This window comes from Buteo buteo, chromosome 17 (genome assembly GCF_964188355.1).
Source record: "Buteo buteo chromosome 17, bButBut1.hap1.1, whole genome shotgun sequence".
Lineage (NCBI taxonomy): Eukaryota > Metazoa > Chordata > Aves > Accipitriformes > Accipitridae > Buteo > Buteo buteo.
Genome location: NC_134187.1, coordinates 15,670,574 through 15,696,885, shown reverse-complemented (window position 1 = coordinate 15,696,885; position 26,312 = coordinate 15,670,574). Strand labels below are relative to the sequence as shown.

The window sequence follows — 26,312 nt, the reverse complement described above, 5'->3', positions numbered from 1 at the left end:
AACCATACAAATTTCCACTGGTTTGATAGACTTGCATTAGTAAGGTGATAGGTGACATGACCTCAAGAGAACTACACTTTTCCACCTGTTAGGTACATTTTCAAAGCTAACTTGGAAAGTTTAACTGCAAAAATAAACTGGTTTACATGCAGAAATATTCATCCTCCTCCTTGTCCCACCATTACAAAATATACAGATAGGAAAAAACACAGACAGAAAAAAACCCATTCAAGACTGATTAGCAGTGGACGAGGACCACAACTAAAAAGAACGGTAAGAGTAAATAACGTGTTATGAAAGCATTTTGTAAAGAAGGTCATGAAGATTGAAAGAAGGGTGTTAGAAGGAGAAAAATTCTTTTCAGAACACCTAAGAATAGCTGTGGAAAAAGAATCAGAATTATATGTCAACAGTAAGAAACACAATAACACTACTGAATTAGATTGTAAACACTATGCAAAAGAAACACATTCTACTTGTCCCACAAGTTGCCATGAATGTTTTCTTGATTCATGCTTCAATCCGATCATTGATACTTTGGTTAGTTTTGCACAAAGAAACTCTTTTGATAATTGATCCCTAAAGAGTAGTGATTAAAAAGCTTTTAACCTTCATGGTTATAATAAAAAAAAAAAAATCTAATAATTTAAAATCCAAATTATGAGGTCTGGCTTTCTTTTAAGTATCTAAAGTAAATCACCAAAAATTAGACTGTGTGGAAGTTAGGAGGGAAGTGAAATTAAGTTACTTTGAGTACTTCACTGTGCATTTCCACACATTAAAATACCAGTATTTTTTTAAGATCCAACTCTTCGTAGCATAAGGTCCTTTTGTGATAACAACATCATCACAGCAAAAGTACACTTACTGCATTCCCCGCTGTAATGCTGGCAACTCACTCAACCCAGTTTTCAACCAGCCAGCTGAGATATTGGTGGCAGTCTGGTCACAGAAACAAGGAGAGCAATACTGTCCAGCCACCGACAAATTATCTCTCTGGGGAAAAATGTTAAGTCTTTGCTGAACTGACCAAACTTTTCACAGGCTGTCAACAACTGGGGACTGATATGACCAAGTATTAGCTAGTACTCTAGGTGATGAAAAAAGCAAAATTAAAAAACCCAGAAATTCCATACTGTGCAATCACATAAGCACTACCTGCAACATGTTATCACTTCCACAATACAGTACAGGATTTTGCTCCTTAAAACTGATCTAGGAATAGATTACTGGTTTTGGTATGGACATTTTTTTTCCCAAATCAGAGGAACTTGATAAGACTATTCTTTTAGGAACTATGAAACATGAGCATGAGTCCTTCTAGGCTGAATAAGGAATTGAAACCCATTCTCCCGCACTTTGGTAAGTACTCCAGCTACGTGACTAAATAGCAATCCACTACCTCCCATCTTCCTGCTCTCTTTCAAAAAGCACAAGCAATGCTCAGACAGGTGCCTACCACTGCACTGATGTGTTCCATGCTGTGGAACCTGCATGGGCAGAGACACAAAAGGGAGATTCATCTGAACTAGCTTTTCACTGTAGATGTCCAAAAGCATGCTGTATGCTCCTTTTCTACAGTAGGAGGACATGAATTCTGAAAACAAGTCTTCCTAAACATCAACTGTAAATGGAGTCAGACATAGATATATACACATTTGGTCAGATGAAACATACATTAACATACAAATCTGCAATTGGGTGTCTAACCTTAGAGCAGGGCAGGAATTCAAACACCTGCCTCAAACCGAAGCAATAAGAAACAGAAGACATGTAGTCTTTTGCTAGGTGTAAGGCCTTCTAGACTGCTTTTTGAAGGCACCTAATTATCTCCAAGGTTCATTAGGACCACAACTTCAAAACAGGTACAGTAGTGGCCATCTTGAAAATTGTTAAACCTTTTTTTTTCTTTTTTCTTTTCTTTTTTTTTAAATCTTCACACCTCACTGACTCTTTGCCTAGTTAAACCATATTTTCCCTACTAGCTGCCAGTTCACAGGAACCATTAGGCTACAGATGATGCTACAAGTTCTGCCTGTTACATGTAAGAGCAATAGGATACATTATCAGTCCAGCAGGGTTAACTAACAGGTAATGCAAGGTCCTTTAAACAAAGGAACAAACATCATGGCTCTTCTTATAACTTAACTGAGGTTTATAGAAGATAACATGCTAGATCATATGTCAATAGTCAACAATATTCATGGTCAATTATCCTTATCAACATATACGTCCTTAATTGTAGCAAAACGTTTAAAACAATAAATTAAATAGCAGCTCTTGTGTCACCTTGGCTTGTTTGGAGGAAGCTGTCGACTTGGTCGTCTGATGGACTGGTTTGGCTGTACCTTCATGGAAGTTCTGGGAGAAGATCGAGCAAAGGGGTCTGGTGCTGGAGGCTTCTTGGGTATTTTTTTCACCAGTCGACTCACCCATTTTTGCTGTTCTTCTGTAGAACTAGCTAACAGTAGTAGATTCTTTGCCGTTGAAATATCATAGTACACTGTAATAAGAATTTTTAAAATAAAAATGAATATTGTTATTATTCTAAACATGTCTCCACATCAAAAATTAGTTGTCAGATTACCACACTCTCACAGTCAACACAAAGAGAAATCAGCAGAGAAATCAAAACCAAAGTGAACCAGATTTTGCCAGACTTCAAGTTTCCTGCCTGCTGACAGTGCCTCCTCCTTACATTTAGAGGGTAACAACTTAGTACTATGGAAGATACATACTCACAGGGAAACAAACCAAGGAAGGGTAACACAAAGAGGTGTGCCTGAGCCCAAGAAACTATGTAACGAGTCACAAAGAGTAAACTTCACTGAATGTCATCTATTTTGTAACACGCACTAACAGTATTGTTTCACACAGCAATGCAGCACAACACACAGTGTAAGCAGTCTTAAAACTACCATGTTTTACTGCATGAGTCTGATGACACAACAGGTATGTACGTATATTGGCCACGTGCCATTAACTCACAGCAGTGAGATGATCCTCACGTAGACACCCTTAGAAAGGCTGACGGCTACATACTAATAAAAGAAAAACCTACCTGTTTATGTTTAGTTGGTGTCAGACCATTACTAGAATCCTCTGATCTATTAGAACGCCTTGTGACTCCAGTGACTATATGCATATTCATATACTTGCTATTTACCTTTGCAAGGTGCTATAATCTCTTCTTTTTTATCCATGTGATCTTTGTGACATTTGATATGGCAACGGCGACATTCTAGAGCAGGAGGAGGTTTAAACATATGCCACAGTGGCTTCATACAAGCTTCACAATTGGTTGGAAAGTGATAAAGAGTAGGTATAAACTCATGTCCTTTGTGACAAATGCAATTTGACTTCTCTCCCATGGGCTCCACAGGAAATTCCTGTTCCTTTTTGCTCTCTCCTTCATTAGCATATAGAATCTAGAATCAAAGCAAAGTAATCTCGGTACTCCTAGATGACAAATGTAAATTCAGAATAATTTTCTAAGTAGAAAGACTGAAAAATTACACTGGAATCTATTTTTTTCCAAGCGTTTTTTAGTAAGTATTTCATTAGACAAAGTTATGAAAATATTTTTGACAATGTGTGAAATACCATGTTTGTTACACTGGAAACATTAATTTATTGCTGAATACCTGGAATATCCTTGGAATTTCCTTGGAATCTGCTCTGTACACATCAGTCTGAGTGACTGGTCGGACATGGAAGAGTTTGCTGTAGGAAATTATTTCAATAAGGACAAAAATTAATGTTACCAAAATTATAAATTTAAATTGACAGATTAAGTTAGGATACAACATACCACATTAAGGCTTAGAGCCATTAAAGATTTGGCAGTACAATTTTCTAATCACTTGATTAAAGTCCTATCTTTCAATCCCGCACATGAACTTCCAACAACCCTAAATAAAAAGAAGCCACGAGTATCCACCTGTATTTGCAAAAAAAATGACAGCACTGAAAAACCAACATCATGTGACTAATGATTGCCAATTACTTTCTAACACAATCCTCTCCCCACTCTCCAACCTCTGAATATCCACATTCTGCTTTTGTTAAGAAAATAAATTAACTACACAACCCACCTGCAAGGACATGTTCTAAGTCAAAATGTACAAACACTGAAAATTATAGCCTCTCTGCTTAACGTTTTTTGATATAATGTGTATGTGAGGTAGGTCTAGCCAAGCTAGTAGAAGCAGTTCAGTTACATCGGAACTCAATGGAGCTCCCTGTATCAGACTGAGCACCACACTACTGCTGCACCACTGCTTACAGCAAACACAATTCTTCATCACAACGGATACCTAAGGTCCCAGCTCCATAATTCAAATTACAAAAGTATGTCCCATTTGACATGCTCCCAGACTGGACCTCAAGTCAAAGTCTTTCCAAAGTTCACCTACAAATCAGAAGAAGGAATCTCACATGATAATACTTACTCTATATCTAATACCATATAGGGATTAGATTGCTCTTTATCTTGTTCGCTGTCATAGAACAGGATCTTCTTACTGCTTACAATTACATACTGTTAGGAGACAGAAAAGCATAAAATACACATTTTAATCCAGCTCATCACAGATGTCAAAGATGCCACAGCAATTACCACAGATGTCACAGCAATATTTTTCTACAATTTTATTAAATGGTAACTAAATAGACAATAGTAGTACTGTATGCTAAGTCCATGATTTGCCAATAAATTCATTGCACAACAAACAAAATTCTGATTACCTGATAAATCAGTTTATGTTATCAGACTAATTTAAACAAATTTAAGTACCTACGAAAAGATAAAAATGAAAGTCTGGAAGAAAGTAAGATAAAAGCTTTTCATTCCTATTTTACTGTTTTAATTTTCACTTGGACTGGTAGTAAGAATAATTGTCATCTTATGATGCCTATTTTACATGTGCAGTTCACAATTAATAGGGATCATACTCACAAAGATCACTGTTATACTTACCAGCATTGCTAGCAATTTTCATAAAAAAGCTAGTTACCTAGAAGACCTCCTATTTCCACAATTTTACCCAGAATGAACAGTTTGACCGAGCACTAAGTGAACCCATATGAAAATGTGTATGTTATCCTTTGGGCATCAAAGAGGTTACTGAAAAGCAGTAAATGGGTGAAGCCTGCACAAGGCAGATGAGTAGTTGTTAGTTTTATCACCTAAATAAAGAATTTTGTCAAGGGCATCTGTTTCCAGACTCTGCTGAATTCCAGCTACGTAATACTGCTGGGAATGCTTATGGCTGAATGTACAAGGTCATGTATGTTTGAAGATCATGAATTGCTGTTCTCACCTCTGTCTGGACAAAGAAGTGTCTTAACCTATTACAATTGTCTTAACCTGCTCCTCTCAGACACAGCTATACCAACTAACATATTTTATACATTTAAGTAATGAGAGAACACATACTGAAGAAAATTGAAGTGTTGAAAACCTGCAGTAAGTTTAAACCCCAGACTACATATGAAACAAGATCATAAATCTGGTTTTCTTACCTTTTTAACCCATCCAAATTTTTTAGTGTTATTTCTAACAGGCAGTGATAGCCAGCCTTCCAATCTTGATTCTGAAAAAAAAAAGATATATATTAAAGAACATAAATATTCACAAAACATTATTTTTGAGACTACTATGCATTTTAAAATAGTTATCAAAGATCAATAATAAAGCAACAGAGCAAACATGAAAACATGAACTATTTAAAACTACAAGGTCTTGCAAGGTTTATCACAGTAAATGTTCAGGAATAAATTAAATCATGTATTCCTGAATACAGCCAATAACCAACAATGCAATCACAAAAAAGTAGTAGGCACAAGGAAGAAGGGGAAGAGCAAACTTGCAATTATAGCACACACATTCCCTTTAGTAGTTTCTTCAAGACTTAAAATGCTTATGTTTATCAACCTTTACCTTTTAAAACAGCATCTGAAGATATTAGTACAGACCACACAACATCCAGTTCAAGACAAAAAAGGCAAACTACCACCACAAATAGCCTATATCCTCTATACACTGAGTAAAATTTCAGAAGTTTAGTATTGCAATTTGTATTTTTTGCTCTGTAAATTTTTGGTTTTTTCTAATTCTGCCTATATCTCCTAGGCTTTCTACTCCAAAATAAGTAATTTTTGGCTAATCCTTAGGCCCTACCTAAACTCAACTGCCTTTTCACACACTTGCAGTATTTTATATTACACTAGCACATTAGTCAGATTGTATTTATCAACAGTATTAACAGCTTAGCTATTGTTTGACATACACTTTTCAGTAGTAACCAAAAGCTCACCAGGATCACACTTTCCTAGTGCTTGGTGATACATAGTATCACATAACCTTTGACCCTATTTTTATAACTGCACTTAATACAAGCATTTATTTCCCCTATGTTTTATTAAAAGGAACTACTCAATCACAGTATTTTTCTAATGAGTTTCCCACCCTAGCAGATAACCTCTACTGCTGCTGAGGAACCTCCAAGTCATAAATACTGAAACCTTAAGTATTAACAAGCACAAAACCATGAAATGAGCATAAACATGCTCCAAAACTGCAAAAGCTATTTCCTTTCTCATCAGACAGCATTTGCAGGCTCCTGCCCATGATTAACACAGCATAACAAGTATTCACAGAATTCTCATTTTGTCTGGAGAGACCTGAAGCAAAGTTATTTACTCAGATATGCACTGTCTTCAAAGTTTACTGCTCTAGAAGCACGGCTGTTGATGACACATTTTTATGTACATACCAAGTACATGAAGTAGTTCTATAACGTGTATTTTGCCTCATATCTGCCACTTCAAATTTTTCCTTTCAACTACACCTGATGCAAAAGGTAGCAAGCATAATGCTGATGCAAAAAAATCCTTCCCCACATCCAGGAAGCATGAGTAGTTTGTTAATGGTGTGAAAAAATATGCATTAATATTTTCCTTATTTTTCTCTGTAATCTCTAATACTATCGCATGAAATTGGACAAAATGAGAGTTTCTCATTACACTTCTTCATTTCTGGTGTCCATTCTATATTAACAGATCAGAGAAAGGGCAGAATATTCCAAAATGCACATAGTACGTGCTTATAAGCACTAGGAAGGTAAAAAAACAACAAAACACAACCATCATACCTCAAATCTGTTGTAATTATGTCAGCAAAAAGTCCTAGCTTAGATATGGTTTTTGCTTTACAACAAAACAAACTATGCAGAAAACATAACAGCAGCTAACAATAAAAAAATTACGTATGTACTTAATTCTTTTATTAGAAGCCTCACAGCAAAAACCACAGAATGAGGAAAATAGAGGAAATGCATTATTCTTTACTCTAGTTTGATGAAGTAATGTCAATATCCCAAAACAAGTTCAGCCTTCAGTGGAAACTTATTCACACTTTAAAGGAACCTCAAGTGAAATACAGAGATTTGAATGTAATTAAAAAAACCCCACCTCTGACATTAACACTAAACATAAGTTTTGTTCAACACAGTGTACGTGTAGTCATATAAAATGAATATAGAATTAATAACACAAAGCTCTGTTTTACCAGAGCCATATCATTTCATTATATGCTTTATGTGTCTGGAAAAATGAATAAATTCTGCTTGCCTCATCCATACAAGAATCAAATATTAAGATTCAAATTAAGGCAAAACAATGTAATACTCAGAAGACTCAATTTCTATGAGCAAATAATGTAAATTTAGATGGTAAGGAGTTAGATGTCTTCACACTTCACTTAAACACAAAGATTTGACCCTTTGGCATCCAGTGTCTTAGGGTCATACAGATAGCTGCAGATACTGGACAGAGGCTACCCTGAAAACAAGGCCACCAGGCTCATTTATTCAATGATTTAATGAAAACGGTGGTTTTATAAATGGCAGCAAGCATCTGTAAACATTCAGAGAAAACAGGCCAGTTATTTGTTCATGCAAACTTTTTCATGTCTTTGATGGCAATGTTTACTGCCACTGCAGTGTGTTTACTGTTTTGTGTTGCTTTTTGTTTGTTTGGATTTTTTTGTTGTTTTAATAATGTATTAATAGCGTTAGTTTTGAAACAGAGAAAAGGACACAGTAAGAACAAAACCAAACAAGGTCTCAGGGATGTCACCTGTGCTATCAACTTCTGTAGGGCTGTGGGAACAAGACAAAGGTTCTTCCTCTGAGTCAGAATCAGAATCGAGAAGCATGCGAGAACTGGAAGGCTTAGTGGCAATACTGACAGAGGTAGAAGAGTGCTGGTAGGTAAAGGACATGGATTCCATAGTGTGGGATTGAGTGATATGGACTAAACATAAAGCATAAAAGGAGGAAAAAGGTAGAAAAGAAGTCAAAATAGAATCTCTAAGAAGAGAGTATTAGTTTTACATTTCATCACCTAACACAGTAATGACAAAGTAACCACCACAGTAAAGTGGAAAAAAATACTTAGTTTTAATGGAGTACAATAGAATTTTTTAAAGACATTTCTTTAAATAAATGTAAGATGAAGTATGATTACAGACAAATTTAGTTAGTAGGTGGACAGTGATCACTATTGAAGCATTGATAAGATGGTAGAAATACACGAAGATGAAAAGCCACAGAATCATCAGACCGTTAATTTAATACTTCAGCTTCTATGGTAAAACACTGATATAAACCCAATTAATGCAGAAATATTAATAAAATTAACATACCAGGGAATCCATCATCTGCCTCAGCGTCTCCAGGTCCACTGCCTATGCTACTGTTGTCTAGACCAATGTGCAATGACTGGAGCTGTGAACGAAGCTGTTCAATGTCACTGTCTTTGCTGTCCAGAGTCATCTGGAGTTCAATCCTTATCTGACTCTCTTCTGCTATTTGCTGTAAGGATAAATTACAAGATTTCCTATAATCACAATGGTCAGTTACTCAGAGAAAACATAAGTAGAAAATTATACAGACTTTGCAGCTAATCTCAATATATACACTGCATAATTCTTTTGGTCACAGGAAATTCAGGAATAGAGACTGTATACACTACCTTAAAGCCTGTATCAATTCAATGAGAATTAGAAAAAATGCTATCAATGTTTATATTTGCAAAAGGGTCTTACTGCCTGCATTTCATTGATTTCCTTCTGATATTTGATCATCATTTGGGTTAACTTTTCTCTTTCAGACTTCAGTTCCATATGCAGTTTCTTATTTTCCTTTTCCTTCCGCCTTACATCAGTGTCAGCTCCACGTTTGACTGGACCCTTCCGATTCATGATCTCAGCCAATTTATTCACAGCCTTCCCATGGGAAAGAAAAAAATTACAAAAACCACACCAATAAATACACAGTTATATCATGAAGAAATAGTCTTCTCTCCTATCCACTACCAGACACTTTTAATCTAACTGTAAACTGAGACCTCTGCAATTCAGTACTATAAAGTTGCTTTAGTTCAATGTATTACTCAAAATTGAAAAGAAGGTAATGATGCCATTTTCACTTCAAGCAAGCATTAGCTGTGAACACTTCTATTCATTTATATACTCCCTTCGGTTTTCATTAGTTAGCCCCAAAATATATCCTTGGATTAAAATGCCACTTGTTCTAAAAAACAATCTGGATTAAAATCAGAAATATTCTGTTTTATGGAACTTGTAGAGGAATATAAATCAAGATGGAAAACAGTAAAATATGAATTCATTTGACTGAAATTAAGATTTTTGCTGGTGCACTGCACCTGGATTAGGAATTCCTCTGTGATAAATAACAAGGATGCAGTTTCACTATGCTGAAAGTCTACTTAGTAGAAGCAAAAAAAAGATCATTTTAAGTTGGTTTAGGGGCAAAAAAGAATAAAGCATTAATGGTACATATAGACAGTTTATCATGGAAAGTTTTCTATTAAAAATTATTTGATTCACAAACACTATCCCTTCATTCAGATACATTTGCTTACCTGGGTTTTCAATGTTCTTTCATTCAACAACTGTTTCTCAAATTGTGCTTTAATATTTCCTACATTTGCTTCTTCTTCTTTCAGCTTTGTAATTTCTGTAGCAAGGTAATTAAGAAAAAATAAACTCATTATAAAAGAAAATAGTACTATTAGAGAACAAAACTGGTTTCAAATTAAATTGCATTTGGTTCAGAGAATACATACGTTCTTGTGCTTCCTTCAGTTTATTGTTTAGTTCTTCCTTCTCATTAGCAAGATTAGCCACATCACTAGTTAGTGTCCTATTTGCTTCCTCCAACTACAAAACAAAAAGTGCACGTGACCACGTAACAAAACTCATTTGGCATACGAAAGCATTACAGGACAGAAGGAAATGCTTCAGAATGAAACCTGAATATAGGATAAGAGGACCAGCTGTAAGAGGGGTAGGGGCACAAAAGAAAGAATCATCAGAGAGATGCATTGAAGAAACATGGTAAAACTTTTTTTTTTTTTTTCCTGTTTCATTCAAAGAAAATAAACATTTTTAAAATGTCAGGTATACTTGTATATCACTTACCTCTAAGTATGCTACATAACAATGGATAACTCAAACTGCAAATAAAACTCAAGGTCATGTAAACCTCTACCAAAATCACAATTTGTATTACTCACAGAGGCTATTGTGGCATCTTTCTCAGTAAGTTCCTGTTTATGCCTAGCCATCATCTCTTTAATCTCCAGCTCTTTCATAATCTTCTCTTTTTCCAAATCAGAGTACTGTTCTTCAGCAATGGAACGTGCAAGTTGTTCTGAATCCGCTTTTGTCAACGTAATCTCTAGCTGAGCAGCCAAGGAATCTCTGCAAATTATTGATATATATTATTAACTTTAAAAATGGCAGGTTACTGGGTGGGGTGGGTGTGGTAGGGGAAAAAAAAAAAAGAAAACAACAAAAAGTCATCCTAATCTTTTATGTATTAGTAGTACAACTAGTAAAACCTACCTCTCGTCCTGTAACTCCTGTATCTTCTGCTGCATTTCTTTGCAAAGTTTGGTCTTTTCCTCACATTCTTCTTTAAGTTCTCGAACTTGCGTCTTATACAGAGTCTAGAATTTAAAGTTGGAAAGAAAAGGACATGACTTGCATATTCTAGCTTGAAGGTACACAAAAAATGATACAAGATGACACTGTATGCAATTCTTTAATCACACACTCAATTATAGTATAATTGTGCAATGCCTTCTCTAAATTTATCTAAACTTCATCATCATTCACAAATACGTTTCAGGTTTTTTTTGGTTTTTTTGTAACTTGTCTTTGTGAATTGATAGATGCATGATATACATTTTATATGTTCATAAACATACTGTTAAAGAGACTCTAAATGTGAAAGTCACTATTTGATAGAAAATCAGAAGTATCAGAAGCAAGGAAAATCATTAATTTATTTTTCTCTACTATTTTAAATCTTTGTCTGACATAGGTAGGTATGTAGAATTTAGACTTTAACCATACAAATCCATGAAATGAAAATGACAGTTAAAGAGCAAAAAGAAGCATAGGAGGAAGGAAAAAACAGATTAGAAAAGCATTTGAAATTCAAAATTTCATGCAATTGATACAAATCTAGAGCTCTAAAGGAAATGAAAGAAAAATCATATTGCTCTGTACACTCAAATGACTAAGTACAGGTAAAGTGACAGACAACTGCAAGTGGACTTACTGCAGGGATTTCAAGACAGACTGTCTCTCTCTGGCCTGTCCAGAGCAGTCAACTGACCTCAACTCTCCCTTCCTCTCCTTTACTGTGTGCAACTTTTTGATCTATTAAAACTTCATATAGTCCTTCTCCTCACTGGCTTGAAGACCACAGTAAAATCTTAAGCTTCCTCTAATTCCGAAACAAGCCTTTTGGCCTCTACCTGCAGTGCAACTGCCTGTGCACTGTTAATATAAATTAACCTCCATATGCTAGTGATGATTACTAAGTACAATACTCATTTATTCTGTTGTACCTTATCACAGTAAAGCAAAAACTCCAACAGATCTCTACCAAGTTTGGCTGTAATGCAAACATTTCTTTCCAAGCCTTAAATGCCCACGTTTTGTCACACCATGTGATTCTGAGAATACAGCTCTTCTCTTCCATGCAGCATGGAAGAGATGCTGAATGCAAAAGGCTTGAAACATGCAGAAAAATATTCACACTGTAGAAGAACAAGTTGCTTGACTCCTCCCTCCCTCTGAATTGTGTTTGGGACTCCCTTCCAAAGCTGGGACATTTCTTATCATGAGCTCTTTCACACTGCTCTGTGATCAAGAACAAGGAGTGATGGCAAGGCTGCAGAAAAGACTGCAGACAGACACAAGAAAAAGAATTAGTTTTAGGTTAGAGATGTGAAACGCCTGATGGCTGAGGAGGAAGAAGAAAAGCTAATATTGTACTTAGTAAACAGATTAGTATAAAAATAAAGAAGCATAAAACATACCGAGAAATACTGTTCAGCTTCAAGTTGGTCTTGAAGCTCTTTCATTTGTCCATCTGCATCTTGACGTTCCCTAGAAAGGAATAACACACTTTAAAAGAAAAGATATGACGATATTCCAAACTAGTAAATAGAAAAGACAGCATTCACACTCTTAAGATCTTCAGTCATTTCCTGACAAAAGTATGGTCAGCAATTAAACCTGAGGCTTCCTCTAGTTACCAGCTCTCTTTTTCACTTGTACAGCTGAGAACACTGCACTAATAACAAGTCAGTTTAATCCTGTTAACACACAAACTACAACAGTGTCACATGGTTTAACCAGTAAGAGACACTGATAAAGCAAATAGCCACCAACAGAATGTTATTTCCGTGTAAAACATCACTGATCTGACAGATTGGTTTGGGTCTCTTGTTTGCTAGAGCTCAGTCTGTGAAACCATGCCTGTGTTCTTCAACAAGCATCATTTCTTGAATTCATCTGTTATTAAAACAACTCAGAAAGTCAATTAGTCAGACCCATAACAAAGAACAGTAATGTAGCAGAAAATATTTCTGCCAGTGTTTCACATTACAGCAACCATCACATGTAGCCACCTTCTACATGAGTAATTACATCTTGCTGACAGAAAAGATAAAGCACAAGGAGATAAACCATCAGAAGTCATAAAGGAGCTAAGAATGAGATTAATCTGATACATGTGCTAAACTTATCTTTTCATTCAAAAGAATGCTCATAAGTCAACATAAAGTTAAAAAAAAAATTATTTATTATCAGGTGCAAATATTACTTGTAAGACCTTAAAGAACTGCTGGGATTTAACACAACTCCTATTTGAAGGTCCAACAGATGTGTTTGAACATCTTTAGTACTAGGCATTTCCAATGGTTACGCTTCACAGCTCTGTATTAGTATTCATTTCCAACTCTAATAAGGTCTCCTGGACTAATAATGCCAGTGACTTTCCTCTTCACTGAAGTCTTATGTAATTTTAAAAAAAAGTACATAGATTTTCTGTTAAGTAAGTGTTTCCCTGAAGTCCTCACACTCTTGTGTTTAACCTCATTTTTTAAAGATTTTCAGGGTAACAAACATCTTTTACTACAAATCTATACATTGCTGAATCACTAGGGCAAATCTCAGCTAGAGACACTGGAAATTTTTTTAAACAACAATTAAGTTTTGCACTGTAGAATAGCATATTTTGTGCAGTGAATTTTTAAAATTAATATTGCTCTTAGCTTTTGCCCCAAACCAATTACAAAACAGTAACATTACTAAAAAATATAGAGCAAATCTGCGTACTTGCGGAGTTCGTTATTTTGTTTTTCCAGACTTAATTTGATTTCCTGAAGATGGTTATTCTCCTGTTTTAGCTGCTTCTCTGACATTTTCAAGGTGTTGACCTGCTGCGTTTGCATCTTAAGGTCATTTTGAGTGAGACAGCGCTTTTGTGTTTCTTGCTCTATTTTTAATGTCAGGTTTTTTACCTGAAGAATAAACAGAAACCTGTGAATTTTACAGACCTACACAGGAAAGCAACATTTAAACAGTTTTTCATATTGACTTCCTCTACATTTCTGAACAACATGCTGTATTGGGTCTGGCTGAGATGGAGTTAATACTCCCCATAGCAGCCCTCATAGCACTGTGCCCTGCATCAGTAGTTAGAAAGGTGTTGATAACACACCAGTGTTTTGGCTACTGCTGAGCAGTGCTGGCACAGCATCAAGGCTGTCTCCCCAACATTTTTGCCCTCCCCTCAATGGCAGGCTGGGGCAGGGCAAGATCTTGGGAGGGGACACAATCAGGACAGCTGACCTAAACTAACCAAACAGATATTCCATACCGTATGACATCAGCTCAGATATAAAAGCTAAGTAAAGGGATATGGAGGGGGGGCATTTGGTCTTCCGGAGCAACCACTACGTGTACTGAAGCCCTGCTTCCCGAGAAGTGGCTAGACATCGCCTGCTGATGGGAAGTAGAGAATAACATAATTTGTTTTTCCTTTGCTTTCGCGCACGCAACCTTTGCTATCACTGTATTAAACTGTCCTTATCTTGACCCACGAGCCTTCTGTTATATTTTCTCCCCCCCCGTCCAGCTGAGGAGGGGGAGTGATAGAGTGGCTTTGGTGGGCACCTGGCATCCAACCAGGGTCAACCCACCACACATGCTCACATCTTTTGATAAGTCAAAGCTGTTTCCCGAATAAAGGCATTAGCAGACAATAAATAAGCTAGTTTTAACATGTCAATCTCACAGCATTTTACATTCCAGAAGAAAAACTTTTTAAGATCAATAATGCTGAAATATTTCAGAAAAATGAAACCACACTCCATAAAATAGACTTTTTAAAGCTCTAAATACAGAGAAGGAAAAAATTATTGCCATTCTCATTCACAAACATTCCTAAATATAGCTATGATAGGGAAAATATTGGGGTATTGAAAACCAGGTTCCACTTGAGACTCCTTTTGTCAGTGTTCCTTACATCTTCATTTAGTATATCCTTTTGCCTAAGGAGCTCATTGATTTTCTGTTGTGATTGTTTGAGATCGCAGTCCAACATAGAACGCTGCTTTTCAGCTTCTAACAACCGGTTTTCTACTTTTTGCTTTAAAGCTCTCTCTTCCAAAAGTTTCTTCTCCATTTCTGTGAAGTAAGAGATTTAAGATGTCAGTCAGTGTAAACCAGCAGATTTTGAAGAGCAAGGGTAGGAGGACATCTATCCCATATTAACAATAAGCAACATGTTTATTATCCTTTTAATGCTGAAGAGAAAGATTGCTGAAAAGGGATTCATTAAAATTTTCACAGTAAACCCACACCCAGAGGATGCTTTTGCAAGCATTCCTGACTGATAGCTGTTTCCTACTTTTGAGTTTCAAGAGAACTTCCAGTTTATCTGCAACACATCTGAGATGGATAAAAGGGTGGATTTTTAAAAATAATCCATCTAAATCTACTGAAGTGTTGCTTTGACTATGATAATTTGAAATCATTTAAAGAGTTGAAGCTGTTCAGGAACCTGATATGCCAAGTGATTCAGCCATCATTACTGAGGCTTCTTTTGAACACCTGAATGCTCTAAATTTTTGTGAATGCTCTGCAACTAGAAGGACAGGATCTGTAGGCAGCTTTTTAAGTAGCCGCAACAAACATAAGCCATTTAATTCAAAAATAAGAGCCATCTTATGGAATTGTTTGGTAATTATCCCTCTCTCCAAGAGATTTCAGTTGTCATGAGATGCACCAGAATATGCATTGAGACTATGGAAGTGCAGCAAAGGCTTTGCCATTTCTAACCCTATCTGGTCTACATATTTAAATTGTGAAGTTGCTGGCATATTTTATTTAGGAAGACACAACAAGGTATGAGTACACTGAATAAGAACACAGATAAGCTCTTAACAAAAATGTTTAAAGCAGTTTTAGTAATATAAATTTAAGAAAAATTAATTCAGAATACACTAACACAGCAAATGAGTTAGTAGTGTGTGCAATGGAGAACTTGTTTAGTCTGAGACTACACCAGTGTGTCTTTAACCTAGAAAAACATGGACAAAGGGACTACAACTCATTTTACAACACAAATTATCTTTAAAAAGAACAGGGGAATCAAGGAAAAAAAGCCTACACTTAGGCTTCCACTAGCATCAAAAGATTATATTACCTACTTTGTATAATTTACACCTAAGTCCAACTGTGATGTCAAATACATACCTTTCATGGCTTCAGATTTTGCCTCCTCTATGGATTCATAGATCTTATTTTTGTCTGCTAATCGTGCTTTTGTGGCTTTATGTTCAGCTTCTTCTTGTTCAAGGTTCTGCTGCATAACTTTGAATTTATATGTCATATCTATTTCCATGTTGCTCTTTTCCTGTTAAAGAAAAAATTACATTGGAATAAAACATTAAATGCATCAGGTTAAAGACAAAATTTCAAACGTAACATGCTGCTTGTAAGTATGCCAATGGTAGAAGAGAGAGCTCAGACTCTAGGGAGCTAACTGAGAACTCATTTCCACAAATGTTTTTCTATGGATGGCAAAATGCTCCAAAAATGCGCAGTGACATCCCCCCTTGCAAACTATTATAGAATTACTGCCTTAACAACCAACATTCTGTAATAAAAGCGGCTCAAAGATTAAGTCTATTGAAGAATTTTTTCAATACTTTTGTTTCAATGACAAATTTGTCGAAAAAAATGTTAGTAGAAGCTTTTTTATTTTTGGCAATATTGAGAGTTTAAAAAAAAACACAACAGATGAAATGAAATGTTACTACTGCATTGTTAAGCTATACACTGGAGTACATTATTATGTACCTTAGAAGTATAATGTATTATATGATCATAAGGGGAATGATGTCTTCTCTCCCCCCCCCCCCTTCTTAAATCACAAAATAACCCAAAAAATTCAAAGAAAAAGAATAAACACTGAAAACAAGGCTTATTTTTTGCACAGATTTTGTCTCCATGTCTCAAGTAATAAAAGCTTAAATTTAAAAATTCCATAAGAACGTAACACCAATGTTCACTTAGAAGTACTGTTACCTTTTCTAAATCTGTAAGTTTTTCCTGCAATTGTCTCTTCTCCATTTCCAGTTTGGCTAATGCACTTTTTCCATTTTTTACTTCTTCTTCAAGGCTAGATATTCGACCTAAAAATGACCAAAACATCAATAAGGCTGGGCAGTGTGTGAAAAAAGAATGTACTTTATCTACTTAGAAATAAAGTATTTCAAATGTAACAGCTCCTAATTCTGACTATTAAGAACATCTCCCTTTGGAGTGATTTTAAAAGTTATCACACATTTTCTCTTAAATGTGTGTCCATGCTTACATAACATTGTATAGAAAAGCACACTAATGTAGTCACAATCTGAAGCTCAAATAACATCACCAAAACCTGTCTTTATTACTGAAACGAGAAGCAAGCTTCACTTCATAAGACTTTCAGGAATACCTTGTAAATCACTGATAATCTCTGATCCATGACTTCGATCTCTCCTTTCTGATTCTAGAGCAGACTGAAGATTGAGAAAGTCCTTCTCCAGTTTGAGTTTCGCATTCTCTAGCAGGCAGTTCTTATCTTGTAGTTCTCTATTATTAGCTTCCAGCTGCTGGATTTGCTTTGTGCTTTCTGTCTGGTTCTTCCTTAACCTGGCTGCAGTATCAGACTCTGACCGCAGCAAAGAATTGGCTTCATCCAACTAAAGATTGACAAAAACATACTTCAGAAACAATTAAAATATAACAACTACCATTTCTACTACAAAATACCACATTTTACGAATTAAAGAAATAAAAAGGATTGTATTTTAAGATTACTTTTGAACACCAAAACATGACAAAAAAGAACAGCTTTTAAAACTCCATTACACATTTCAATTCTGTCCACTACTAACAAAATCCATACTTTAAATGGATATTAATTTAAAATATACATAGATAAAGTTGGCATGCCTGTCTTTGTAGTTGATTGATTTTCTCATTGGATATTTGAGAGTTCTGATTCCTCTTTTTTAAATCTTCAAGCTGGTCTTTCAAACTGTTAACTACAACAAAAATATTACAACATTGTTAATCACTGTCATAAAAAAAGCTTCAATTTGAACTAGAATTCATTTATTTTATCTTTTAAAAACCCACATCAAAACAGAACCCTTCAAGCATGGTTCAACATACCCTCATTTTCCAAATTGCGTTTCTTATCTGCTTCATGTTCTGCTTTTCTCTGGTATTCTGTATTCTTATGCTGAAGAAGAGCCTTCTCTCTTTCTAACTGTCTGACTGCAGACTCTACATTCTTCCTTAAAGTTATCTGGATATATTTAAAAAAATACACCACTAATTACATACAGAAGAGTGGTATTCTTTAAATGATAGAAAGACAGCTCATGCACTCAGTTTAGTTTGTAATGGAGAAAGACACAGTCTATTTGCCTGCTGCAAACACAGCGTATCAGAACACGTGGTCAAATCCAGCCCAGGATGACTGTGGCCCAGAGGTTTTACAATTTAAAGACTGTTTGATCGTTTGGATTTGATGAATCTGGTAAACCTGCCTAGCAGCCACTCCAGAAGCACAAAAACATACATGTAATGCAAGATCTTGACACGCATCTGGATAAGCAATACATTAATTGTACACATCCACTAAAGAATGGCAAATTTGTAGTAAGCACTAAGGTGCAAAGCTGGGCAAGAAATAGGGTCCTTTTACTGATACTGAACAATGCAAAGAACGGCCTTCCTCTTCTAGCAACATTACTCTCACATTCTTCAATTTTTAGAATCATATATGGGATATTTGTATCACACTGTCCTCCAAATTAAAAACACAGTAAAAAACAAATTCTGGAAACAAATGTGTAGTTGTAGGACAGAAATCATAATGAAAATATTTCAGCAGTGACAACAATTTCATGCTTGTGAATATCAATAAATGAACTGGTATTACTCGCTATAAACACAGCTACTCAAAAGTAATTTGCTGCTTCCCAAGGAAAAAAGCCACACACAAATGTTAAAGTTCTAATGCCAATAAGAAATAACCATGGACTTACCTCTTCATCTAGCTCTTTCACTATCTTCTCTAAACGAGTATTAGTAGACCTGAAGAAATTTGAAAAATATTTTTAAACCCTGCTGATTCTATAGAAATTAGAATGTTTGGATGTGTCTCATTAATTTTATATAAGATACTCTATTTTCAGCAATCACATGAAACTTCAAGGACTGGAGAAATCACTCAAACAATAGAGAGATACTTACGGAGAGTTAAGGAAAAAAAAAAAAAGAAGAAGAAGAAGGAAATAAAACAGCAGTCACAGGAATAGCAAGAATTAAGCCAGCAATTTACAGTGAGGTCTGCTTGCAGGGTCAGGAATTGCCAAAGTGGATTAAAATGCTTTTAAGCATTCAAAACAAAAGGTGCAATAAAACTTCTTTATAAACATACCAAACACGTCAAAACAGTCTCACCTGTACTTCTGTTCTAGTTCATCTTTGGCTTGTAATTCGTTACTGAGCTGTTCTTCCAGCTTGCTTAGTTTTTTCTGAAACTGTGTAAAATGTCAAAAAAGCATGGCCCACATATAAAACACTATCACATAAAACAAGTGTAATTCAATTAAGTAACAAAAACAGGGAAAGCGAGGAAAATTAATTCCATCATCTTACACTATATTATTTTAAAACCATCACTAGAAGGTTACATCTTTACAAGGTATTAGTCTTGATGATTTTAAAGATACAGATCCATAGCAATGAAATTTGCTGCATGCTACATTAAATCTAACCATCACAGAATTATGTGCCACAGATTGTGAGTCACAAAATTTCTACGGCCAAAGAGTATTGCTACTGGCTCTTTGCTGTACTCTTTCTCTGTAGACAGAGACTTTCCACTGTGGCAGAATTGTTGGGATAGTCTTTTCTAAATAGAATTTAAAAATAAAAAGGGGGGCACGTGACCAAATTGGACAATATTCAGAGCATATTATTACTAAGCATGCTCAATGACCTCACATAAAGAAGAATTTCTTAGTCTAACACATACAGAAGCTAACAAACACTTTCCAGGTTTGGGAATGCTTTGTTTGGCTTACTAAAATATAAAAATGAAATCGTGAGTCAAGTACCCAAATATTCATGAAATAAATTATAAATAATAATTTTGGATTCGTCTCATGTCTTCAGGCTTTCAAATGCATCTGTTTTCCTCCCTTCCCCTTCCTCTACCCCCCCAAGCATGAAATGTTAAAATGTGGTTTTCTACAACACTTTATAATTGTTACAGTTAGAAGATTCCCAGACCAGGGACACTGAAAAGGACATCAAAACCTGAGAATCATTGCTTGAGAAAATATAAATAAAAAAAGTTGTCAGAAGTGAAATGCAAAATTTTACCAACCATGTTTACTATCACAACATAAAGCAATATCACAAATTTGACAGTATGTATTTTAAACAGCAGTAGCATTTCTTTTTAAAAGGGAAACTCTAAAACTACTAATCTATTCATCAATGACAGGAAGGAATGAAGTGGAACCTAATAAACATTTGCATTTAAATTTGTGCTGGTCAATGCATAATGCATTTCATTTACTTATTTTTCAAACTTTGAAAAGGAGTTGTAAGTTTTAAGGAATGTTAAAAATGTACTACCTACACTTGAATAAGACAAATGTTTAAGCACCATAATGAAGTACATGAAAATTCCACAGCATTCTCCTGTCATCTGCAAACTTAAGTTCAACTGTCAATCTTCAAAAGCTGGATAAACATGCTCCATACACTCACTTCAACTGACAGCACAATTTAAACATTCCTTTACTACTGCAGGTCACAATTTACTTTTCCAAACTCTGAATAAATCAGTCATGAATCACTCAGGCAAGTGTGGAGCCAAAACTCACAACCTCCCCAAGAGTGATGCTGTCTGTGGCAAACAGAGCCTTACAAATTTGTTTTCCAAACAAATTCTAAATGCCAAAAGAATTTGAGAAAAATCTGTATTCATTCATCTTTATATTATAGTACATCAATGCTTGAGTACAACTGTTTCAAAATAAAACTGGTTTACTGTTAACAATTTGGTGAATATTTAAGATATTTCACATTCACATAAATTATGTAAGAATCTTTTGATTCCTTCCATAATTCAAATACTATACTTACCTCCTTGCTGTCCTGTAAATAGAAAATATCATTTTTATTGAGGATCATTAAAAGACAAAAAGCGCCCCCCCCCGTTTTCTTGAAAACTTATTTTAGACTTTGTCTTTTCTTAACAGACTTAACAAAATTAGTTAATAATACCATTAATACTTACGAAAAAAGGCACTAACCTCATTTTTACTAGATTGCACAGATTCATTTTCTCTGCAAGACTGAGAGGAGTCACTTAGCAACCTGTCAAAAACAAAAACAAATCCCTCCAGCTCTTATTCAAGTTTTCAACAACTCTGGCAACCTTGCCAATCAACTAATTTTAATCAATTCTCTCAAGTCTTAATTTGTCCTATGCTATTCTCAGAATGAAGATTCTTTTATTTCAGTGTCAGTGCATCTTTCTGGTTTGTATCTTTTCTTAAGTGAAATATAACATATGATAGTTTTCAAACCCATAGTAGCTTATAATTTTTTAATTTATACAATAATTTCTTAACTATTCAACTTGATTCCTAGCAAGCTATTATTTTGTGTAAACTTCTTTCTAAAGCTACTAATAAAAAGCCATTTTAGAAGTATAATTACAAATCTATCAGTATTTTAACCCTAAAAGATTTTCTTGAGACACTACATAATTTTGTGCATATAAAAATACTGTTATTTAATCAGTTACCAGAATAACCAAAATAGTAGCAAATGATATATTCTACTTAAACTCTGCATTTTGTATCTTCACAATTGGACATAAATGAATATAATGCAGTGAATAAATTCTCTGTCTAGAGTGAAAAAAGGGATACGATATAAGAAAAATCTGCAGGTATATTTCTAAAAATGCATATTGAAGTATCACATACAAATTGTCTCTATAGTAGGTAAATCCTATAAAAGGCAGCTGGTTTCCCACGAAGGCTTTGGGGATTGGAAAGGTTTCCACGTCTCCCTTGTCGTCCTCAATGTCATCAAAATTACTGCTATCTATATCACTGCTAAGCTCAGGAACAACAGGAGCAGCAGCTATAAAAAGGGGAGAAAAGATGAACTTCACTCCAAGATTCAGCCACTTACCATATACTGCTACCTCTATAACATTAAAAAGACTATAATATAAGTTGTCTTCTAGTTAAATATGTATTAAACATGCAGCAGAACTGTAAACATTACTGTGAACATTTTTTTCTAGAGAAGTCTATTTTTACATTAGTTGCCTAATACACAGAATATCTTAATGTGCAAAATGTATTTGCTAAGGTAATCACATTTGAGAATAGAACTCTAAATACAACCATCATTTTAAGAAACTCTAGTAAATACATGACTTTAGAAGTTATGATCAAGCTCATGATCTGAACTGACATACTTCGGTTTTTTGCATAACTCTATCAAGTTCACAATGCCTTAAATGAAAAGCAGTAAAACTGACAAGACTGCTGCCAAACTACTGTCTTAACTACAGGTTAAAAAACCAAAAAACACAAAACCCCCCAAACAACCACGCCAAAACAAAACAAAACAACAAAAGCCACAAAGAAACAGAATGTAACATGCATTCTCTTTAGTTAGAATTCCAGTTCCGTTGTTCAAAACTGAAATCTATACATTAAAAGCAAGATAAAGATGAGGATAATTCCAGTAGGAAAAATGTGTATTTACTAACCCCTACTGATAAAGTTTTTATAATACAAATGATAAATATGGAAGTTTGAGCAAGATTCTTGGTAGACAGAAAATAATTTATACATCCTAAAGTTTTTTTCATTTCTACTATTGCAAATAATGAATAAAAATAGAACTTTTAAGCTAATTTACTTACTCTCTCGAATGTTGTCCCAGTTCCACTGATCACTCTTGAAGAAAGGGTGATGCTTTATTTCTTCTACCCCATTTCTCCCAAGTCGCACATCCCTAAACATAGCAATTAAGCCAGATTCACATTAGGAAAAATAGCACTTGTTTCTTGTTATTTAAATTCTGACTTGCTCATAAGCAGCAAAGAAACTTTCAGTAAAGATTGTCTCAGTTTACCACATTAATGTTCAGATAAAAAACAAAATTAAAAACCACCAACCACTGATCTGCAGTTTCTTATATAAAATATACTCTGTTTCTTAGCATACACTCTCCCTGTGACTGTTAAAATGTCCAGAATTTGGAGTCTGCCACGTGGGGAGTAAAGCAAGAAAGAGAGCACTGAGGCAAAAACTAAGAAAAAACTAAAAACACAAACAAAAACCTAACAGCCTCAGGGAGAAAATAACTGCAGAAGTTTCGTGTCTGCCAAGCCACATGACAAACCTTGACATACAAGTGAAGGAAGGTCTAACTTACTGGACAGAACAGTTATTCAAAGCTGGACTGAAATAAGTATTTTAAGAATTGCAGCCTCTGCCCCATAACTAACCCTGACACATCTCTTGCTGATATTTGCAGTGAAGTAAATCTTGAGTCCAACAAGAAACTTTTAGTTTGACCAGAAGAGTCTCTCTTAAAACAATCTACAGGAACAGGACATAAACACAATGCGCATAAAAACTAATAAATCATAGGGTTGATGCTTATTCCTTCTTTAAGTGCTCCAGCAGTGATCACACATACAGAAAGAAGGCATCTGTTTTAAATAAATCACTCAAGCACTGTATTAAATATAAACAGGAAGACGGACACACGTAGTGGAAGTACACCTCGCTGCATTTACATTATTAAATTCTACTCATATTTTCTCTCTCTGCTTCAGCTGTGAAGGGTGAAAAACACTGTTAAAGCACATCCTTCCTGAGTAACCGCGATCTTGCTCAACAGAGCAAACAATCTCTCTTCAAATGCAAAAAACATTATAAGGCAATTTTCTTCCTAATCCCTCATTTTATAAAGGCTAGATGCTCTGCTGTAGCCAAGTTCAGGTGACCACAGGAAAGTGTAAGAAGGCATCATTGACCAGAGTTAACTATGGACCTACAGCGCTCTTCTTTTGCGTCAGAGAAATTGATAATCTCTGCTTTCTGGAACTAAAGAAAATGTAAGTGTCCAGGTCAAGAACAGTCTTACACAGCTTAATATCAATAAACAGCTCAGTTCCACAAAGGGGGACCTCTAATTTCTATTTATAGCCAAAACAATATGCTTGCTAGGTTCTCAATTAATACAACAAATGAAAAAAAGTTCAAACATTCCAAGAAAGCTTAAAGAAACTCAGTAAAAACATGCTTATTTTCGTAAAAGTATTTGCTTTCATTTTTTTAATTAACACTCGCTTAGACACTAAGCACAATAATTTGGTCCCTGCCTTGGAGCTTACAAATTACTTTCAACCTTACAGGTTTGTTACTGTATTATACACCGCAACTGGAAGGATTTCTCTGGCACAAATTGTGTTGTTAACAAGAGCTGTCAGAACTGCTCATAGAAATAAAATACAATACCTGGAAAAAACACCCCAAAAGAAAAATGAGAAAGCAGGAGATTTTGCAGAAGAGATTTGAACAGAGATTAGGACAAGTAATGGAAGGAATTAATTTTTACAATGTACATGTGCTAATACCATCCAAAATAAAAACAGTACCAGAATAATATGTGCACTTACCTATCAGTTAAAAAGGCACAGATAAGGTTCTTTGCATGCTTAGAGATTTCCACATCATCCGGGAAATGTAATGAGTTCTTATGATCCATAATTTTACTGTACGTTCCTACTAGTGAGTCTGCATAAAAAGGAGTATCGCCTAAAAATAAAATAGTAAACTGACTGTGATTTTGAGTCATGTTCAAGTCATGTAAGTTGAAAAAGACAAAAGATATAAAGAAAAGTCTACAAGCAGTTTTAGCTAAAATACATCTTTTACTTAAAAAAAAAAAAAAGTAAAATTGGAATGCAGGGTATAAAATAATGTACACTACTAAAAATATTCCTTCCTTAAATGCCTGTGTTACAAACGAAATCATTTTTCATCCTGCACGTCACTACCAAAATTTTGCCCAATGAAATACATCTTTTGTTCCACCTGAAGACTATCACTGTGTTTTCTAATTTACATGATGGCTGACACCCACATAAAATCCCATCTTTAAACACTTCCATGGGCATAAAGGACCAAAACTTATTAAAGATTTACTAATGCACATTTGTTGGAAAGAATCCACCAAAGCTCTCCAAAGACCACTTCAGAAGCACATAGGTCTACCCTGCCTACCCCTGGAGCTGCCTAAAGCAAGTCAGCTCTGAGCAGAAGCCTTCACTGTGTTACTGCACTGTTAAACTCATATTAATAAATCTTGTTGACTGATAAATTATATTAGCTTGGATGCCTATATTAACATGGGCAAGAGGCTTTTAAAATCATAGACCTTTCTCACCCAAAGGTTTGCAGCATAGGCTTTAGTTAAGCCTAGTTTCTTTGCAAATATCCTTAAGAAAGGTAAAACTGGGACAACTGAAAAGAATCAGTATCAATAAAGGCAACTGACGTTCAAGTTAGCTGACAACATTCTGAATATACAAATGGTTTGGGTCAGTAATCAAGAGACTGCAACTTTTACATAAATCCTTTCTCAAAACTAATCCATAGGTTTAATAGAGAGGGTGAACAATCAGTCGCATGAGCTAGGCTGCTTGCTCTGTCCTGGTGTGCTGTGTGCAGGCAGGGATCACCTGGCAGGGCAGTCAGCATCCTGGCTGCATGCTTCCAACAAGGTACTGAGAATTTCAAAAGCTAGGTACATGAAAAAATGTATGAACAGACCAATAGACAAAAATCATTCGGCTTTCAAAAAGAATATAAATGCAACAATCCTGTCTTTAGCCTCTTTCTGTCATTTTATGGCAAAATAAGAAATTAGTACACACCAGCTTGAATTAAACTTCTAGACTTCCAGTAAATTCATTAGGTTGCCATACCAGTACATTGGAGGGAGGATCACTGATACTTGCTGCTGCCTCCCTCTTTCCTAACCTTCCCCTTCTCAATTGTCTTCAGTCTCAGAAACAGCTTTGATTTAGGCCACACCTCAAAACTATCCTAAGTCACTGAACTAATGTTAGGATTCCATCCGATGACCAACGTTTTAGCTTTTAGTTACGTGCACAGTAAAAAGTAGTACTGTTTTCATTAGTACTGTGTCTTTACTAAAATCAGAACAACAGAATGCTTTCTGTGCCTTCTTTAAAGCATAAAGTTTTAGAAGACCATAAGCAGAATCTGATATGTAAACA

At 35.2% G+C, this 26,312-nt stretch overlaps 1 protein-coding gene across 3 annotated transcripts in view; it reads right to left on the bottom strand.

Annotated features, from left to right (window-relative positions):
• The window catches only part of ROCK2 (Rho associated coiled-coil containing protein kinase 2), a 101,672-nt gene that overhangs the window by 5,581 nt on the left and 69,779 nt on the right, over positions 1-26,312 (bottom strand). For 2 of the 3 annotated variants that reach the window (XM_075049125.1, XM_075049126.1), the window contains exons 7-32: positions 24,687-24,825; positions 22,920-23,011; positions 21,964-22,123; positions 21,283-21,346; positions 19,415-19,494; positions 18,997-19,045; positions 18,116-18,251; positions 17,894-17,985; positions 17,394-17,640; positions 16,982-17,088; positions 16,148-16,307; positions 14,916-15,076; positions 13,724-13,908; positions 12,421-12,490; positions 10,934-11,037; positions 10,603-10,789; positions 10,153-10,246; positions 9,949-10,043; positions 9,110-9,289; positions 8,708-8,876; positions 8,140-8,316; positions 5,524-5,594; positions 4,452-4,540; positions 3,645-3,723; positions 3,167-3,428; positions 2,290-2,503 (exon numbers count right to left, since the gene is read on the bottom strand). In XM_075049125.1, coding sequence (XP_074905226.1) covers positions 2,290-2,503; positions 3,167-3,428; positions 3,645-3,723; positions 4,452-4,540; positions 5,524-5,594; positions 8,140-8,316; positions 8,708-8,876; positions 9,110-9,289; positions 9,949-10,043; positions 10,153-10,246; positions 10,603-10,789; positions 10,934-11,037; positions 12,421-12,490; positions 13,724-13,908; positions 14,916-15,076; positions 16,148-16,307; positions 16,982-17,088; positions 17,394-17,640; positions 17,894-17,985; positions 18,116-18,251; positions 18,997-19,045; positions 19,415-19,494; positions 21,283-21,346; positions 21,964-22,123; positions 22,920-23,011; positions 24,687-24,825 — 3,463 coding nt within the window. The remainder of the gene's footprint in view (positions 1-2,289; positions 2,504-3,166; positions 3,429-3,644; positions 3,724-4,451; positions 4,541-5,523; positions 5,595-8,139; positions 8,317-8,707; positions 8,877-9,109; positions 9,290-9,948; positions 10,044-10,152; positions 10,247-10,602; positions 10,790-10,933; positions 11,038-12,420; positions 12,491-13,723; positions 13,909-14,915; positions 15,077-16,147; positions 16,308-16,981; positions 17,089-17,393; positions 17,641-17,893; positions 17,986-18,115; positions 18,252-18,996; positions 19,046-19,414; positions 19,495-21,282; positions 21,347-21,963; positions 22,124-22,919; positions 23,012-24,686; positions 24,826-26,312) is intronic. The other variant, XM_075049127.1, reaches the window with a different exon arrangement.